Source organism: Mixophyes fleayi, chromosome 1 (genome assembly GCF_038048845.1).
Source record: "Mixophyes fleayi isolate aMixFle1 chromosome 1, aMixFle1.hap1, whole genome shotgun sequence".
NCBI classification, from domain to species: domain Eukaryota; kingdom Metazoa; phylum Chordata; class Amphibia; order Anura; family Limnodynastidae; genus Mixophyes; species Mixophyes fleayi.
This window is the reverse complement of record NC_134402.1, coordinates 27,899,422-27,919,428: the sequence shown is the minus strand read 5'-3', so window position 1 is coordinate 27,919,428 and position 20,007 is coordinate 27,899,422. Positions and strand designations below refer to the sequence as shown.

General features: G+C 39.8%; 1 protein-coding gene across 1 annotated transcript in view; it reads right to left on the bottom strand.

The window, feature by feature from the left end:
* The window catches only part of FGFRL1 (fibroblast growth factor receptor like 1), a 118,760-nt gene extending 101,282 nt beyond the window's left edge, over positions 1-17,478 (bottom strand). Inside the window, exons 1-2 of the mRNA XM_075194123.1 lie at positions 17,279-17,478; positions 15,061-15,155 (exon numbers count right to left, since the gene is read on the bottom strand). Coding sequence (XP_075050224.1) covers positions 15,061-15,121 — 61 coding nt within the window. The 5' untranslated portion in view covers positions 15,122-15,155; positions 17,279-17,478. The remainder of the gene's footprint in view (positions 1-15,060; positions 15,156-17,278) is intronic.
* Between the last annotated feature and the right edge of the window lie 2,529 nt (positions 17,479-20,007).

Sequence of the window (20,007 nt, the reverse complement as noted above, 5' to 3'; positions counted from 1 at the left end):
CAAAGTTTCTACTTTATATCTGGGCCTAATTTACTTGTCACACCGAACACATCACGCGCAGGCCAAAAGTTCCAGGTGTCAACAATTAACGTCAACCTGGTAAAACATTCATTACCATTTACCGGGCAGTGTGGTGGAGAGACTGAGCTAATCCCTTACTTATGAGAGGCAATAAAACGGCATGGCCAAATATATTCGCTCTAGCCGCAAACCAGTCGAAAGCAAGACACGAAGCCGTCTCTTAAGTCCCCTTTTATACATTTGTTTTGCTAAATAAAGCTCAGTTGCTTGAAAATGCACTGGAGGTTTGAGGCATTAAAACAAAGGACTTGTATTCAAACTCAATAGGCAATTGTGCATTTCAGAGTCTTCCATTCATACATTTAAGTGGAAATATCAGTTTACTCAGATGTGAAACACGATGTCATTCTGAACAAGGTCGCTTGGTTTATATTTTCAAGCACCTCATTAAGTCTAATATGTCTGTAAATATGAACGATGTACTCTACAAAGGGTATACGCACAAAGGCATTGAGACTCTGCGTCCCCTACATCTAATATGCAATAATCCATCCAATGAAGATTGATGTATGTCTACGGTAAATTGCAGTGTCAGAACAGACTGTACACTTTAGCAAATTCTGACAGCATTATCAGGGCCTTATTAAGGGGGTTCACGCCACCCTAGGCCGATACGTTCGTAGTGCCCCTCACATTCCACAGGTAAAAATTAACTGGTTTATAATTTAAAATTGGTAAAATCCTCAAATCCTCACCCCTCCGCTCGCCTGTTTTCGAAACTGAGCGCCATCCAGAACTGTATAGCGGATAGAATGCGTGAACGAGCGATAATGAGGCTGGAAAGCGTGACGTTGGAGAGGGGATTGTCGTACCTGTTGCTATCCTTATCTCTCCTACACGCTTATTCTCAAGAGCCTGTCCAAGGAGGTCTTCTTGTCGTCAGACTTTCCTCTAGTCTTCAAACCTTCAAGCATTCTCTGACAACCACCTCTTCAGACAAGCTTATGAAATTCCTCAAATGACTGATGGTCTAGGTAGACTACAGGAGTGGACAAGAGTGTGGCAACTACAGTTTAAAGCCAAAAAATGCAAAATCATGCACTTGGGTCTCAAAAACCCAAAAGGCTAAATATAGTATTAACAGCACAATAATGGAAACTACTGAGGAGGAAAGGGATCTAGGAGTCACTATTTCAGGTGACTTACAGGCAGGTAAGAATGTAACAAAGCAATGAGGGAGGCAAGTCAGATGCCTGGTTGTATAGGGAGAAGAATCCATAGCAGAAAGAAAGAAGTAATAATGTCACTGTATAGGTCATTGGTACGACCTCATCTAGACTACTGTGTTCAGTCCTGGGGCCATATCTCCAGAAGTATATAGATAGGTGGGCAACTAAAATGGTGCATGGCCTACAGCACAAAACTTACCCAGAAAGACTAAAAGATCTTATATATATATATATATATATATATATATATATATATATATATATATATATATATATAGTTTGGAGCAGAGAAGGGAAAGGGGGACATGATAGAAACTTTCAATTATATCAAGTATATAAACAAGGTATAGGAGGGAAACATTCTTCATAGGAAGAGAAGTATTAGAACACGAGGACATGTACTGACACTGGGGGGAAGAGAAGTATTAGAACACGAGGACATGTACTGACACTGGAGGGAAGAGAAGTATTAGAACACGAGGACATGTACTGACACTGGGGGGAAGAGAAGTATTAGAACACGAGGACATGTACTGACACTGGGGGGAAGTAGGTTCAGAGGAAATCTGAGGAAAAACTACTTCACAGAAGGGGTAGTGGATAAGTGGAATAGCCTCCTATCAGAGGTGGTAGAGGGTAATACAGTAGAGCAATTTAAACATGCTCAGGATAGAACTAAGGATCAAATAAGGTTGGAGGTTACCATAAATTAAAAAACGGCCAAGTGGTTTTTATCTGCTGTCAAATTCTATGTTTCTAAATGACAGAAGCCGGATAGTCAGTCCTATATCAGTCCACACCGAAGGTTACAGGACAACTCTCTGTCATGTAATACATTCAGCACCAACCAGCCTTTGTTTCCCAAAGACAGAGGCTGCCTGGGGCCAAAGAATTACTTCTCAGCATCCCATTTGTTAAGTGACAGGAGGAACAGCTGGGGGCAAGCAATGTGTTTTCTGTCAAAAGAAATGTTCATAGAGGACAGAGACCCCCCACACCACGGACCCTGCCCTGTTGTTACAGAACCTGCTAGGAGAGGGTGTTAGGTCTACTACCCTTGACCTTACGATACTCACTCCCTTTCTGTTCACCGTCTAATTATCCTGCAGAGCCACAAATCTTCCTTGTAGCACAGGAAAGATGTTCACTACAGCACTAATATTTATCCCTTCATCCGAGAGCTGCAGACATTCCAAACACCCAGCTGAACAGTACAGAGTGGTTTACTTAAGAAGACTATGTCAGTGATAGACGGCCCACAGCCTTCAAAAGGGCCGCACAGTACCCTTAATTCCAGTAATCGGTTACAATAATACATTTAATGAAAGAAAGAAACACCTATCTGCAATGACATATCAGCAAGCATTTTAAACCAGTATTACAAGCTATAGCAAACAAATCTGATTATAGAGTAGAAAGGAGCGGGCGGCGGCGGGTCAAGGCTCCGGCGGCGGCGGCGGGTCAAGGCTCCGACGGCCACAGGTGGCCCTAAAGCCACCTGCTGCAAATCACTGATATATCTGCCTGTTCTCTGGGTTGTAGTTAGCAGCTGCCCTATAAACCACAGGGACTATCGGCTGGTCACAAACAGACAGACATACTTATACAGCTAATACACATTAAAGGTGTCTTCACCAGAAATATTTTATGTTTAAAAGAAAGTTCATCTTTGAGAACTTTTTTTTATTGTTTTAAATGTGCAAGTGTTTTGCAAGTATCTTACGTCTAATCGCTTGGTAGATACACTCTGCCAGAGAGTGTATTCAACACATAGCTTTCCTCTAGGTACTGCAATATCGGTGGGCCTGGCGTATACAGACCTGTGTTGATGCTGAACGCCTATCAGTGCATCACAAACCTTAGGTCATAGAGTATATGGAACAGCTTGCGTTGTCCAATGACACGGTGAGGAGTGTAGGGGCTTAGACAGAGGGCGGCTTATGCTTGGACTACCAAAAAGAAGAATCTGAAGGACAGGTGAACTTATCCTTTAAGTAGTGCATGTGGGGGTGTGGTAGCCATACAGGCTACTCCCCATTCAAATAAACTTATTGGCTGAATTAAAATAAGCAAGAACGCAAGCCATACAGGCTACTCCCCATTCAAATAAACTTATTGGCTGAATTAAAATAAGCAAGAACGCAACCTATCACTTCTCTGTGATGTCACTAGTCCCTGGCGAATCGATAGGCTGCATTTTTATTAATATCCATTACTAATATACAATTACTAATAGATTGAAAGACACCTTCCAAGATGATTAAACTTTAGGTCACTCTGCCTAGTAGACCCTGCCGCTTAAACGTCACAAAGAACTCTACGAGCGCCTCACAAATCATTAGATCGCTAACATCAACAATCACAAGTACAGAAGAATAATTGTTACGTAAAGGACTTTTTTCCTGTTATCCCCAATGGTCACCTGTAAAATGGGAGAAAAAAAAAACCCACAGGAGCGATTTTGGGCTCTAAATTCCTCTGGATTTCTATAGAGTAAATCTTTGCCTCATAATCATGTTATTGTTCAGTGTAAATGGACCCAGACTCTGTAAACATGGTTGGAGGTGGAAGGGGGGAGTTCATGATGTGTCTTGTTTTAAAAACAGTAAATTATGTTAATTCATTTCCTCTAGCTAAACAGTGGTAATAAACCTAAGGGGGAAAGGGCGGACAGGATAAACAAGACTCAATTACATAGGCAGGGAGAGAGTCTTAACAAATGCCCCCTTTTTCCCCCTCAGATTATATTATGACTTTAGATGGGGGTCTGACCATGGACTTCTTTTCAGCGGGGTAATTAAATGCTGCCTTTGTCCCACGTGGGGCATGTTTGCAGGACTTGATCAATGACCTTGATTATGGCTAGATATGAAGTAGGTGCGACTTGTATGCACCAGACAGACCCTGCACAATTCTGATCCACTTACACTGAGGCCAGAAAGAGGAAACCACGGGATTCTGAAGAGAGACTCCATACTGTGTCTGTATCTCCTTAGCAGAGGATGGGAACTGGCCAGGACTAGGTCATTGTTAGGACAAGGCCCACTGTACACATAACACATAAAATTGGAGGAAGACCTAAAATAACATAAGTAAAAAATATTTTACAGAAAATGTGATCGATGTGTGGAATAGCCAAGACTTAGATAGAAAATAATAGCAGGAAAAAAAAAAAAATTAAATCCCCCCCCAAAAAAAAATTAAAAAAAAATATGCACACAAAAAGAGTGCGAGTCCCAAGCAACTACCACTCTTTTTGTTCATATTTCTTGCTTATTAAAATATACTCATCACCTAACTTACAATGGAACTCTAAGGGGTATATTTACTAAAGTGCGGGTTTGAAAAAGTGGAGATGTTGCCTATAGCAACCAATCAGATTCTATCTGTCATTTTGTAGAATGTTCTAAATAAATCACAGATAGAATCTGATTGGTTGCTATAACATCTCCACTTTGTCAAGCCCACAGTTTAGTAAAAAAAAAAAAAAATACCCCCAATAGCCATTAGAATGCAGTCTATTAATTCACTAGGAACCAATGACCTGACTGAGGCAGTCTCACGTAACGCTCTGTCATGTCATGACTAGTTTCTATTGTCCCTGCCCACAAAATGTCTGCCTCCACTGAGGTGCAGGCGACGTGTACACTTTGCAGTGTAAAAAAAAAATAAAAAAAATCTTAAATTGGGAAAAAAACCAAAAAAAAAACAGCGACTTTAAAAAGAAGAGTTAATATCAGTAGGTAGGCAGCTAGTTGTGAATTAGAGAGTGGCAGGCTTATAAATCCATCATGCACTGAGAAAAGGGTAGAGACTGGCAGGACAATAGGGTTGTTTAATTGCCAAGGCAAAACCCATTCAGGCATTCACACTGCAGAAAGAGAGTCAGTGAAATAACAGGGGCTGGCAAGCAATGAATACCCCCATTAGAGCTCCCTTGCTACCGAGGTAGCATTCAGTAATTCACACATATTTGCCCATTCACTCACAATTGGTTTATAGCTACTGTGTCTCTTTCAATCAAAACTGGTTAGCAAAACAAACATCTTATAAAACTCACGCTGGGCTGTAATAGCAAAACGAATTAATTCACAAAATAAGGAGCGTGATCATATTATGTGTCTAATTACTCACTTTGTCTTTTATTTGTTATTTAACTGTACTGGTAAGTTCCCTGTTAGGACTGCTCTCTTCTCTATGGTGGTTACAGCAGAGATAGATGGTAAATCCTTCTCTAGACGGCTGAACACACAACGTCGGTCACTAGACTCGGGTGTCCCCCAAAAAAGACAAAGAAATAAATCTTCCAGCAATGCTGCTATTAATGATTTATTAATATACCCAGATAATTAACAGAACCTTGAGAGTCTTAAAAAAAACTTTGCAAAAACCAATCATGACAAGTGGGTTAAATAGCCTCTGCAAACCCCTTTCCACCCCATACACATATATTTACTAGTATTTTAAGATAACGCTACACTTGTGCTCTTATCTGTGATAGACACATATATATATATATATATTCTACACACACTTACAGAAATTATGTTTACTTCATAATCCCATTATGCTTCCAAACTCTTATGTATATATGTTATGTGTAACACTGAAGCACATAGTCTGCCTGCCTAGGTGTAAAGTATCTTTAGCTCGCCACTGGCTACATTTATTGGACCACAGCATAGGCAAACCAAGGAGGGGGGGGGGTCCCTAGTGCCTGGAAACCCCCCTCCAAGAATGGGGCACTGTATAATTGAGGTGGCTGGACCCTGCCCCCGCTTCACACGGCTCTGCTCGAAAAGGGAGAGCTGCGTGCACCTAACAGTAGTCCACGCAGCATTGCCCGTGTATATTATGGGGATAGGGAGAGTTTGAGAGCAGCCAAGCACTCTCTAAAATTATAGTCAAGACCCCATGCATGCTGGTCACACCCACTGGCGGCGTGGTGTGGAAACCCCCCTCTGCAAATCCTGCGTTTGCCCCTGCACAGAAGCCGACATTATTACCTGAACGAAAAAAGAACTGCAAAAAAATAGATTTGACATCTAAGGACGTACGACTTGCCAAAACTCCCTTAACAGCTTTACTGGCATCATAAAAACACAACCAAGAAGTATATGACTGGAGTCATTTTTGTGGGCAACGGGAAGATATTTTACAAACAGTGCACTTTCTTTCTCAAATAACAGCACGAAGACTTAAAACAAACAGCAAGAAGCTAAATGAGGTGCAAGATTTGTGCTGTTTTCCCCGCGTCACCTATTGCTCTGTACCCTTCGGTGATGCGACACCTCAGACTCCATCTTAAACTCGTGAAGTAAATTCGCCAGATGGGAAGAAGAGGGGGAGGGGGGGTAAGAATGGGGAAAAATAACTCAGCCGCCTGCCAAAATAAAAACCACTTTGACTTCTACAGTTACGCAGAGGGGAAAAAAAAGGATATCTAAAGAGAAAACTGAATAAGCCTTTTCGTAGAAGTTTCTGTTACTAATTTACATGGATTTTTTTTTTATTTTTATTTTTTTTAAGAAAATCTTTTCTGCACGGAACAAAAATAAAATAAAAAATGCAATTCACATATAGCCTGGAGTTAACTGGCCAGATTTCTTCCTGAAAATTGAAGAGCCTTTGATGAAATGAAAATTCTAGGTTGTTTGCAGCGCTGAGGAATAATGTGGTTCTGTGGGAATACAATGGCCGGACTGTGTAATCACTGCAAATAATCAAACACCATAGGACTGATGTTTATTTGACTAGGAAAAAAAACAAAAAAAACCGTGAATGAACAGTGCGGCAGGCAGCATCTATTAACTTGTTAAACACTACTTCTGTTCTCGCTCCTGCGCTCACTAAGCTGCTGGCAGACGGATACTTGCAGACTGTGGTTTGAAGGGTAACCCGAAGGCAAACTGGCACACCGTATATGCCAAACGACAACAACTGTGCGACGTAAACCGAATCAGGTTATCCACGGGCATCAAGTCAACCCAACCAATAAAAGGCGACAAGTCATTTCTCATTTAATGGATACCATCTGTTGGGAGTTTATTTCATGTCACAAGCTATGTAGATAATTTTTATTAGTGCATGGCAGGGTGCGTGATGTCATCGGAGATGTATTTTTAGACACCAGAATAATGGCATGCCATTAACCCACAAACCCTTGATAATTGACTGCAAAGGCTAAATACACATTCAAAAGAGACTACAGCAAGACTCTCATCTGATAAGAACAGATCAATTAAGAGGCCAGAAGAGGCTGTAGCTTCTTATCCCCGTTTCAGACCAATGGCACATTTACTTTTTGCAGTGGGTAAGTAGATATTTTTAAAAGATTTAATTTGAAACACTCTTAGGGGGGTATTCAATTGTTAGCGAGATCCCCGGAAAACGAGCGCTCGAAAAAAATATTAATACGATCTGCGAGCTGAAATCCAGCGAGTAAATTACCGTATTAACGGTATTTATGCGCATATTACCGTATTAACGGTAATATTTTTCGAGCGCTCGTTTTCCGGAGATCTCGATAACAATTGAATACCCCCCTTAGGGCTAGACTTACTAAGCTGCATGTTTGTAAAAGTGGGGATGTTGCCTATAGCAACCAATCAGATTCTAGCTTTCATTTATTTAGTACCTTCGACAAAATGACAGCTAGAATCTGATTGGTTGCTATAGGCAACATCCCCACTTTTTCAAACCCGCAGCTTAGTAAATATACCCCTTAATGTTCTGGAGGAAATAAGTCTTTAATAAGTCCCCCCCCCCCCCCCCCCCCCCCTCCAAGTATGTGGGGCTTGAACACAAACAATTCATAAGGGATTCCTGGTCTTTTAACTTTTAATATAGGTAATCAGTCACTTCAAGCACTGTGCTTGGGGGAGAATTGTATCACAAACTGCTTTAAAATCCGGTGGAAGTGTAGTTTACACAGCAAAAGACCACAGAGATCTCTGCCACAGCCGGAATATTAGGGGCGTCCCCAAGGCTGGCGGACATAGTTTGGTTTATTATTATTAGTAGTACTTCAAGTTAACGTTTTAGACGATGGGGCAAAAAGAATTTTGCGTGGAGGTCATGGCTAACAAACCCCACAGAGAAATTAAATGATGAAATAGCTCTACAAGATACAATGTACATCAGGAGAGAGCTCTACGTCTCCCCTTAATGGTCATATGCGGTACTGCAACATTCTTATTTTCTTTTTCGGTCAACATCCCAAGGGATAGATATGGGAATTCGGACACCTGTTTTCTTCTCCCCCACCCCAAAAAATGCTTGTGGTTTGACCAACAGTGAAAGCACTACTTGATGATGTAAGAGGTGTAGTAGGCTTTCACAATACTCAAATCCAAGCACCAGATCTCCAACTTTTCAAAAACACGTCAGCAGCCTATAATTATACAATGTAATAAATCTTAAGCTAGTTTACAAACTTCACTTTAACCCTGAAATAAAACTAGGAACGGAGAAATAATAAAAAAACAACACAAATAAAAGAAATTCCCTAGAGGTTACATGCCCTTGTCTCTCACTGTCCCAGCAAAAAAATAAATCGCAAGTTTATTTGCCCAGGTAAATAGTGCCTGTTAGATTTTATAGATAGATTTCCGGCAGTGAGGCAAAGTATAAACAGGGGCTATATTATTTCAAATAATGTACATGTGTGGCTATATTAGAATGTAAACGCCTGCTGCGTAAGCACTTAATGCAGCAACCCCATGAAAAAAAATCCGGTGTGTTTTCTTGTAACATAAATCACTGTGGAAGGCTATAAGAATACTGTTGGTATTTACTATTTAACATGATTTGATTTATGATTTTGGAGTGCCGTGGCAAATCACAGGCGCATAACACATAAAGTTGTGAGCAGAGAGGCTTTGGAACGCCCCTCTGAGCTCTGTCTGCACTGTGGCATCCTTCTTCCCCCTCTGCCGTCACATGACATGCTGAGAGCTGTGAGCCTGTGTCTGTGTAGCAGACTGACTGTGTCTGGCAGCCATTATGTTTGCCAACCAGAGAGCTTTTGAAAAGGAGATAATGATTGTAGGAGGATGGCGAAGAAAATGTATGCGTGTTTTAAAGGTACTTAACTTGATACTTAAAGGGGCAAAAAAAAAATTCGATGCGGGATTGCTTCCAGACTGTGGTTACAGTTTGTTATCAGTGGAAAATATAAACATCTCGTTTGAAATGCAATCTGAATAAAACACAAAGGAAATATGGCAGACTTTTCCAAATAAAAAACAAAAAACAAACGTGCTTTTATTTCTTTCGGTAGGCTTTGAGGCAAACGTAGTACCGACATCATATGGAAAAATTATGAAATATAGATTTTTAAAACATAGCTGCAATATTGCAGTGTGGGGGGATTAAACAAACAACTGGTATGAACTATGACGTAGTTTTAAACATTAAAGAAAAATGAGCATGGGATTTATAAAACCATGCCTGGTTGCAGTGCATTCTGGGAGTTGTAGCAATAACTGAGACCAGTGGACAATATAGACAGAGAAACAAACTAATTCTTAAAATATACCTTTAATTCATAACTCAAAAGTGTGTCATACCGAAGTGGCCTCATGCTTCAGCGGTGTCACTGAACTCCAAAAAATAATAATATTGTATTACAGTCATCTTTTGATGCATGTCCCCCGTTCATTCATACAGTAACATAATGAATGCTCTAAAACAAGGGTTGAGCAGAAATCCTGCTGTTCTCCAGATAAACTGACAAATAAAAGGTTTAGTCCCCACCAAAAAAGAAAAATGTTCAAGGTTCTAATCTCTGCTTTAAATCTTATCACTTGTTTGACACTAATTACAAGACTGGATAAGCAAAAGGGTGACCCTCTGACTTTGGCTGCTTAAATTAATGGCAAGAGCCAGGTTCTTACAGCTTATAGAGCTCCTGTATCAATGAGAGAATTAGGCTTCTTATGTGGATCCAGTGTCAGTAGCGCGGCCTGTACAGGCACGGTTAGGAATGGCCGCAGATACGAGAGACGTCGCTCTCTATACCCGATGGCTGACGGAGGCCAATATAGTCCTCCCAGCCTTTGATTCCACCAATAACCACCAGAATCACTAATCTAATGGATAAACGCTGCCAGCGACACCCAGACATTCGGAGAAATTCTACTTACGGAGCAATAAAAGTCATTTTCACGCCACCCACGAACAAAGGTGTAATTAAGGGTGATATTTTCAGGTCATGTCACAACACATCTGCTACATACATGTAGCTCTGCAACGGGTTACAAGAGCCATGAAACCACGTCTTAAAAAATATGCTGACCAAATTACTGGGTTTTTTTTGTCAAAACAAAGCACAAAACGACAGCAACAAGAATGAGACACAAGGGTATTTACCAATACACAACAGATCTAGTCAAAATCCACGTCACCCGCTGCAAAGTTCTAAATCGGCTTCCACACAAATATCACCAAAAATCGTTGAGCACCCAAAAATTTGGAATATTTTTTTCAGGTGTAGGTGAAATTGTTGTAATTACACATGAATGCACAGTGGTCTAGTGGTTAGCACTTCTGCCTCACAGTGCCGGGGTCATGAGTTTGATTCCCGACCATGGCCTTATCTGTGTGGAGTTTGTATGTTCTCCCTGTGTTTGCGTGGGTTTCCTCCGGGTGCTCCGGTTTCCTCCCACACTCCAAAAACATACAAGTAGGTTTATTGGCTGCTATCAAAATTAACAGTAGTCAGTGTGTGTGTATGTTAGGGAATTTAGACTGTAAGCTCCAATGGGGCAGGGACTGATGTGAGTGAGTTCTCTGTACAGCGCTGCGGAATTAGTGGCGCTATATAAATAACTGATGATGAATGTAAATTATACTGTAGTATTTCAGGCCACGTCAAAGTGCCTTATGTTTGCATTATTTTTGTGTGAAATGTGTTTTTTTTTACATATTTAAACCAACAAAGACAAGCCCACGAACTGTATGGAAGAATACCAATGTATACCACTCATTTATTCAAGCACGTTTAAGATGGCAAAACAAAATATTCTAGTGCCCATCATGGGAAAAAAAACCGCTATACAGGTGAGGTGACATACAAAAAAAAACAAAAAAAAAAAACTGTTCAATAAAACCATACAATCTTTATCATCATCATCAACATTTATTTATATAGCGCCAGCAAATTCCGTAGCGCTTTACAATTGGGAACAAACATTAATAAAACAATACTGGGTAATACATACAGACAGAGAGGTAAGAGAACCCTGCTCGCAAGCTTACAAATTGAACCCAATCTATTCATGGATGAAGAATGCCCAATTCAGCTAATGCCATTTTTTGTCCTTTAAATATGTATTTTAAAAGTCAGGAGAGAGGCTAATTGCTATTGCGTTCACACCAGATATCTGAAAAGGAGAGTGGATCTCTCGGTAATAGCCTGCCCTGCTGAACCAAGCTCTTGATTATATTTCGTCCTTTACATAAAAACTGGGAAGCCAGCCATTGTGCCCACTGAGCCAATAATCATGAGAATGGAGCCTATCAATTCATGAGGAAAAAGTAAAATGACATAGGCAGCCATCTTGTGAGAGGAAAGTATATCAACGAGAATGAAATTCAACAATTTGGCAGTTTTGCACCAATCACAGACATTAATCTGAACTGAGTAACTTGGACTAATGAAAGCGATTGTCAGATAATTTATCAATTCCAGGAAAAAAACATTGGAACAGAACTGATCAGAAGACACACACTCAAAGGCAAATGACAAACAGTATAAAAGGAATATGCTCCCCCCCCCCCCCCCCCCCAAAAAAAAAGTTCTAAAAGTTTTCCTTTTAGAAGTTGGGGGAAAAACATATTCCAAGAAATATCAGTGTCTCCGTTGCAGCACGTGCGTGTTATCCATGCAAAAGTTATATCCTGTATAAACACTGCAACACAAAATAACAGCACTGAAACCACATTGAACGCTGTCTGGGGTCAGCAGCCTATAATTGTGGCAGCACAGTCTATATTTTAAAAAATCCATAGCGAAGACTTTAAAACTTTAATGATAGAAAACATCTGACTAATTTGTATTAATAAAACAAAAAAAAGTTATTTTCGTAACTTTCGGAATCCTAAAAATAAACCTTGCCAAGGAAACACACTGCAACCTGTTCAACACCGTCATGGCAACGATTCTTACGTGTCAATATTCCATTTGGCTTGGGTTTTTTTTTTTATTCATAAAACGTGAATTAAATAAAGCATTGTTTAAAAGTATTTGTTTTTAAAAAAAAATCATCATCTCATTGGACAGCATGGAAAGTAGAACCCACTTCAGCTTATTCATCTCACCGTATAAAACAAACGACAGCAAAATAGTACACAGGGAGCTTTCGTTAGCAGGTTAAATTATGCAGTCATTGGTTTATTGTTGTTAATTAGGACAGTTAAATAGGGATAAAGTGACCCCTGTCTTTAAGTGAAGCCGTAGCCTGCTGTACTGTTGTGGGGGGCAATTTACTTACATAAAGTAATGCATCCATTAACGAAAAATATTAAAATGTTGTTTTCTCCGATTATGAGAACGAATCTTTCATTTAAACAAAAAAACAGGCTGCTTCGAATGAAAGGGTCCTGTTAAAAATAATCTCTTTTTTTTTTTTTTGCTATAAGCCCCGGCTATAGAATGTCCACTAGCCATACATTCTACAGCAAAACTAACAGCTGCTTTAACAGAGCAATATATATGTCCACATGCCCTGGGAGTAGACCGGCCGTAGAACGCCAGGAATTGGGCTGCAGTTCACATTGTGTCTGTGAAGACACCAACTGTAATTCTCTGAACATTAAACGATATATATGCCTAGGTAACTAATAACAGGCTCGCAGAGAAAGGCTGAGCTGTCCTTTATATACATTAAACCTCCCGGTTCTAGGCTGGCACAGCCACAAAAGCTATTTCACACAGGCATCAAAAAACATTCCGAACACGAAAAATGTGTTAGGGGGGAAATTAAACAAGAGCTGGATGCACAGCAATAAATTGTAGGGTACATGTGCTCAACCAAACAAGACAAAAGCCCTTTTGTGACCAGCAATCATCTCCAGTTTAATTCACTTTGCTGTACCAGGTACTTGCAGTGGTACAGACTATGCTCCAGCAGGAACTGACTTTAATACAAATATCCCACATACTGTCATGCGGGCAACCCTATGTGAACTGTATTACCAATTATTTGCTGCTTGGAATGCTGGGAGTTGTAGTTTATGGCGTCCTACACCTGCAGTATAAAAACCAATAACGCGTTTATATTTCTAAGGGTTAAAACAACACAGATTTAATGCAGATTCCAGCAAAGTCACATTCAGGAAACAAATTACAAACTCTGGAGCAAATTTTAACACCAGCCCTGAAACTAAGCCAGATGTGGTATGTTTTCCTTTCCCCTGCTTGTTTAGTTGTTTCCCTCTCAATCCCCATCTATCTGTGCAGTTTCACACTTTTGCAACGTATGCTTCAGTAAATGTGACTTGTGCAGTAAAACATTCTGTACAGGTTGCGTGGGAGCCAAAAAAAGAGGGGGGAGGGGGACCGACCAGAAGGAGAGAAAATTCTGCAAGGGGGATATAATGCGTTTGGAAGCTGAACTTAAATTCCACCTTTTACTATCTAGACAGATCACAAAAACTAGAAAAGAAATAAAAACAACAACAAAAAAGATATTGCTTTAGTTCTGCAATAATATAACGAAACAGAGCAATGATTGTCAATACAAGTCACCGTGAGGAGCACTGCAACACAATTTCATCAAGAGGAGAATGCCAGAGGGCAGTGTATTTAGCATATTTCAAACTTTACACTTCAAATTGCTGCAATAAACATTATCCGGGCAACCAGATCTAAAGCATTTTGGATAATAGACCCCACACAACAACATGCGAGCTAACGATACAAAATTGACTTGACTACATATATATATATATATATATATATATATATATATATATATATATATATATATATATATATATATATATATATAAGAAAAAAAATCTATATTACAAGTGGATAAGCAATGATGGCAGACAGTTGCTTGGCATTATAGCGCTAAAACATTCTGTTTCTTATGCTACATTACTCCAAACACATATTATGAATAGCCAATCAAGTGATACTATCACATTACCATATTGCTAGTCAGGTGTAGCGCACGGAACTCGCAGTCACCCGTATGCACCGCTGATTCTACAACAGTTGCACTTTTTGGATCATGTGGACTATATCTAAAGAGCTGTAAAACACTTAGTATTCAGCCTCCACAAAGATAACCAAGTGATCTCTCCAGCAGCTGTTGGTTTTCTTTTCTGCAGAAAGCCATTATCTTCTGATAGTGATAATGTAGGTGTGATCTACGGGACCTGTTAAAGCTGACACTTAGCAGACTGGTATAATTGTTTGTTTGGTTTACGTGGGAAAACAAAACAAAACAAAGTTGGGAGGATTAAAAAACAAAAACAACATAAAAACAACAACAAAAAATGGTATTTGCTCTGATATTCCCATTAGTGGAATGGTTTTATTTTCTAGATTGGTTAAGCCAGAAAAATTTAGACCTTTCATGGAGTAGCAAAAAAGGTTCATTGAAGCTTAAATTCATAGCCCAGGAGGAAACCACATCTGCTCTATTTAAAAGTAACAAGCCCCAAAGCAATGACAAAAAGGGGACAAACGTGTTTTTGGAAGGATGGTCTGTACCTTAACTGGAAAAAACCAACAACAAACAAGCAGAGTTTGGTATGTAGAGACATCTCTGGATGTGCTTACAATTAACACGCTTACCTCTTGCCGAGTCGGAAAACGCAATTATCCCAATAATAAGGAGAGCAAACTGGAATTCCATCGTGAAGTCCTGTTTAATGTCTTTCAATAAATACCTAAAATGCAAAGTAAAAAAAAAAAAAAAAAGAATACTAAACATCTGAATTCAATATCATTTTATATTCCTCTTCAAAAGCACAAATCATATTTGAAGAAAATGTTTCCCTAAGTAGAACATTAAATATAATTCATCTCTGTAGAACGCAGCAAATCGAATTTTGCCATTAAGAATAAAAATGATAAGAGTAGAAACACATGCAATTAAATGGAATAATGCAATAACAGTACCCAGGAATCTGCTCCAATGGAAAGTGTGAATCAGTGCAGAGGTTACGTTGGGGGTAAAGACTAAGCTTTGTATATATGGGTATAGTCGTGCGTTTCCGAGTTTTCCTACTAGAGTTCATCCCGTTCCATTTGTGACAATTGTAACAGTGTCATGTCGCTGCCAATTAACTGTACAAAATACATGTCAAAGGGCGTCAGAGTTTACAAATGTATTGCAAAAACAGCCCAAAGGTGTACATTAATCGCAGCCAAATACCCTGCTTTACTCTCGCTCTCTAAACAGTGTCTGAATTCCTGGCTCTTGTAAACGCTTTCTACCCTGGGGACACACAACAATCCTTGTATTGATTCCAACAAGTTAAATAATTACACCTAGTATTTGGCGTACAAATTTGCAGCGGGGACTCTCTTAACCCTGTGTCAGCCAGAGGGCCTTGTAACCCAGTGACAAAACCCCTCGCCTGACGCTTAGGGGGTTAATCTGCCAATTCCCATTGGCTTGCGCAAAGAGCCGTATAAATAGCCCCACGTGTTATATATACGTTGCCGCTTCCTATACAGTGTAGTCACATTGATGGATCTCTATGAAAAGCTGTATTGAGGGAGCACAGTAAAGGCTTTAGCTCACACGTTTACTGAGGGCTGGCTGTATGGACTGATGAATACAGCACTGTCCCTAGTTCTTTATTAGTCTTGTGGATGTTGCTCAGCCTTCGCTAGTCAAAATATCAAATCCCCCTAACACCCCCCCCCCCCCTGATGTTCTAAAGCAAATAATATCACTCAAAGCAACTTAACGTTCAAAAATAAGACACCTATAGCTCAAAAAATAATTACAACAACACCGCATGATATGCTATGAATGATGTTGATTCATTAAAACGTACTATGACCCTTCCTTGTATTACACTTGATGTTAAGAAAGGAAAAGTAAAAAATTAAAGAGAGGCTTTGTAAACATTGCTGGTCGCAGAGCTCAGCAGGGTCTAAAACAGAACTTGAGCCTCCAAAATTGGGGTTCTTCTACCGGTAACTTGTCATGACCAACGACAAGTAGTCACTCCATACTTTCAATTTCAATATATATATATATATATATATATATATATATATATATATATATATATATATTTAAATCTATAGATACAGGGGGGGAATACCAGAGTGGCAGACACAAATTTGAAATAATTTGGTATATATAGCTTATGCCTGAGAATTCCCTAAGAAACTGTTAAGAATTGGCATTCACTGGAACATCATAAATGGTGTAAATTCATCAAATTAGAGGTTATTATTATATAACAACGTATTGCAAAATATATGGAGATAAATATAGAATTAATTCCAATACATAACAAGTTTTCTCACATTAGATTTTTACATATTAAAACTCAGGGATCCACATGTATTCTCCAAGCACATCCAGCACGGAGTGTCAGTCACCCTACCCAATTAATCATGAATGCCTGTAATAATCCATCTTAGTCAGTCTGTGGAATATACTGTATCACCTGCTATGGCCCATACTTGTACAAGTATAGTAATCACTACTATGAGAGTGCCAGTGAGTAATATATAGCACTGTTGTACCATACACATAACATGTGCATATTGAATATTATATATGCCATATTAATATTCATTGGCTTGTCTCACCAGGCTGTCTATGGGTCCAGGGCTGTATACAGTGGCACATATGTAAAAGTCATATTGGCTCACACATAGCAGGGTAAATATTGACATATATCAGAGTGCAGTTTAGCACATGGCACTGGGGATGAGACCAGTGACCTAATGCAGCAGTGCAGCCCCAGGACTGGCACCTAGCATATGTGAGTACAGTAGCAGCATGCAAGGGATGCACAGAGTGTGATGTACAGTGATCACCCACCTCCAGGCTGTCCGTGCAGGGTCTCCACCATATCCCGGGGTCTATCCTCCAGCCTCACAGACCTCTCATGGCCCTGGCTCCTGGGTGCAGGCTCCTGGGGTGCAGGGGGATAACACACAATAAGATCCAGGGAGCCCCCGCAGGACCTCGCTGTGCTCTCCCCGCAGCTTTGTGATTCCAGGCGCTGCAGAGCAGGCACACAGCGGGCCCCGCCCACCTGGAAACTTCCAGCCAATCCGCGGAGACGGGTGCTTAACCCTTAGCGGGCTGCAGCTGTTGTACTAGGAGTCCCCCGTCCCCCCCGTGTGTGAGGGTGTAAGGTACAGGGGGGAACACACACCCGGCACAACATGGGCACTGATGGCTGGACACGGGGCTGTACACATATACACATTACACACACACACAGTACACACATATATACACAGCACATATATACAGCATACATATAGACACACAGCACACACATAGCACATACAGCATATATATATATATATACATATATATACACACAGCATACACACACACACACATATATACACAGCACATATATACAGCATACATATAGACACACAGCACACACATAGCACATACAGCATATATATATATACATATATATACACACAGCATACACACACACACACACACAGTACACACATATATACACAGCACATATATACAGCATACATATAGACACACAGCACACACATAGCACATACAGCATATATATATATATATATATATATATATATATATATATATATACATATATACACAGCATACACACACAGTACACACATATATACAGCATACATATAGACACACAGCACATTACACACACATAGCACATATATATATATATATATATATATGTGTATATATATATATATACATATACACACACACACACAGCACATTTACACACATACATACAACACACACACTCATACACACACAGCACATATATACAGCATACATATAGACACACAGCACACACATAGCACATATAGCATATATATATATATATATATAGCATACACACGCACACAGCACATATACACACACACATGAAAGCACACAGAGAAGTGAATAAGGCACACACACTCTCAGCGCACAAAGAGGCTTTTCAGAGCGGAGCGCACACTACAGTAACCAGCGGTGTACACAGGATCCCACACAGTGCTACACCCAGGGAAGTACAAGGATGCACACAGGACACAACACAAACACAATGTAAAACAGAACACACAAGATGTGACAAGGATGTACACAAGACACTACACTCACAACAGCACAGACACAATATAAAACAGAACACACAAGATGTGAGAAGGATGCACACATGATAAAACACAAACAATATGAAGGAACACAAGATGTGACAAAGATGCACACATGATAACACAAACACAATATAAAACAGAACACACACAAGATGTGACAAGGATGCACACATGATAGCACAAACACAATATAAAACTGAACACACAAGATGTCACAAGGATGTACACAAGACACTACACTCGCAACAGCACAGACACAATATAAAACAGAATACACAAGATGTGAGAAGGATGCACACATGATAACACAGACACAATATAAAACAGAATACACAAGATGTGAGAAGGATGCACACAGGACACAACACAAACAATATGAAGGAACACAAGATGTGACAAGGATGCACACATGATAACACAATCACAATATAAAACAGAACACACACAAGATGTGACAAGGATGCACACATGATAGCACAAACACAATATAAAACTGAACACACAAGATGTCACAAGGATGCACACAAGACACTACACTCGCAACAGCACAAACACAATATAAAACAGAACATACAAGATGTGACAAGGATGCACACAGGACACAACACACAGAATAGGTAGAATAAGACCAGGGGTGTCTTACACCGAGGGGATTGTGTCATATTGCAGGTTTTGGGGGCAGCAAATTGTCTGAGTTTTGCTGCAGTTTATGTATGAATGATCTCGTCCCTATGAGATGTTCAATATAAAACTTAATAAATTAATAATACTTATTTCCTATACGTTATAATTAGCTCAAATCATTTTTATGTTGCTATGTGTAATCTAGGAGTTGGAAACAGTTTCTACCATGACCCATAAGATGTCTTTGAATCAGCTTATTTTAAAAAAAGAAGGTCACTAATTAGTTGGGGAGGGGAGTGTTAGACCATAGTCTTATGTGTGGCCAAATTTACATTATATAAATGTGTGTGTGTGTGTGTGTGTGTGTGTGTGAAACATCCAACCCAGCACAATGAGACAGCAATGCTAACCACGGTGCCACTGTGTATTTTAAGGCGTCATGTACAGATTGCCCGATATCAGCTGCGATATTGCAACACGTGTCCCCAGAACTAGTTGCTAGAAGTGATCGGTGTCTTGTAATTCCAGAATATGTTCTTGGAGAATTATGCTTAATAAAGCGGGATCTTTATTGTGACATATGAAGAGATGTTGAGAATCTCAGTGATAACTCTTGGAGTGTACAGATACGAACAAGACAGAAATTGTCCCCAATTATTTTTGTTCAGAAAGTCCAGTAAAATAACTTTGAGCTCTTATATTGAGTTTTGCATAATTTAGGGTCAGACTGGTCCCCGTAGCTGTATGTGCCTGTCGCCTGGGGATCAGTGGATTTCAGGAAGTTGAACTAACTGTGTGTTGAGATACAGTGCACGGAATTAC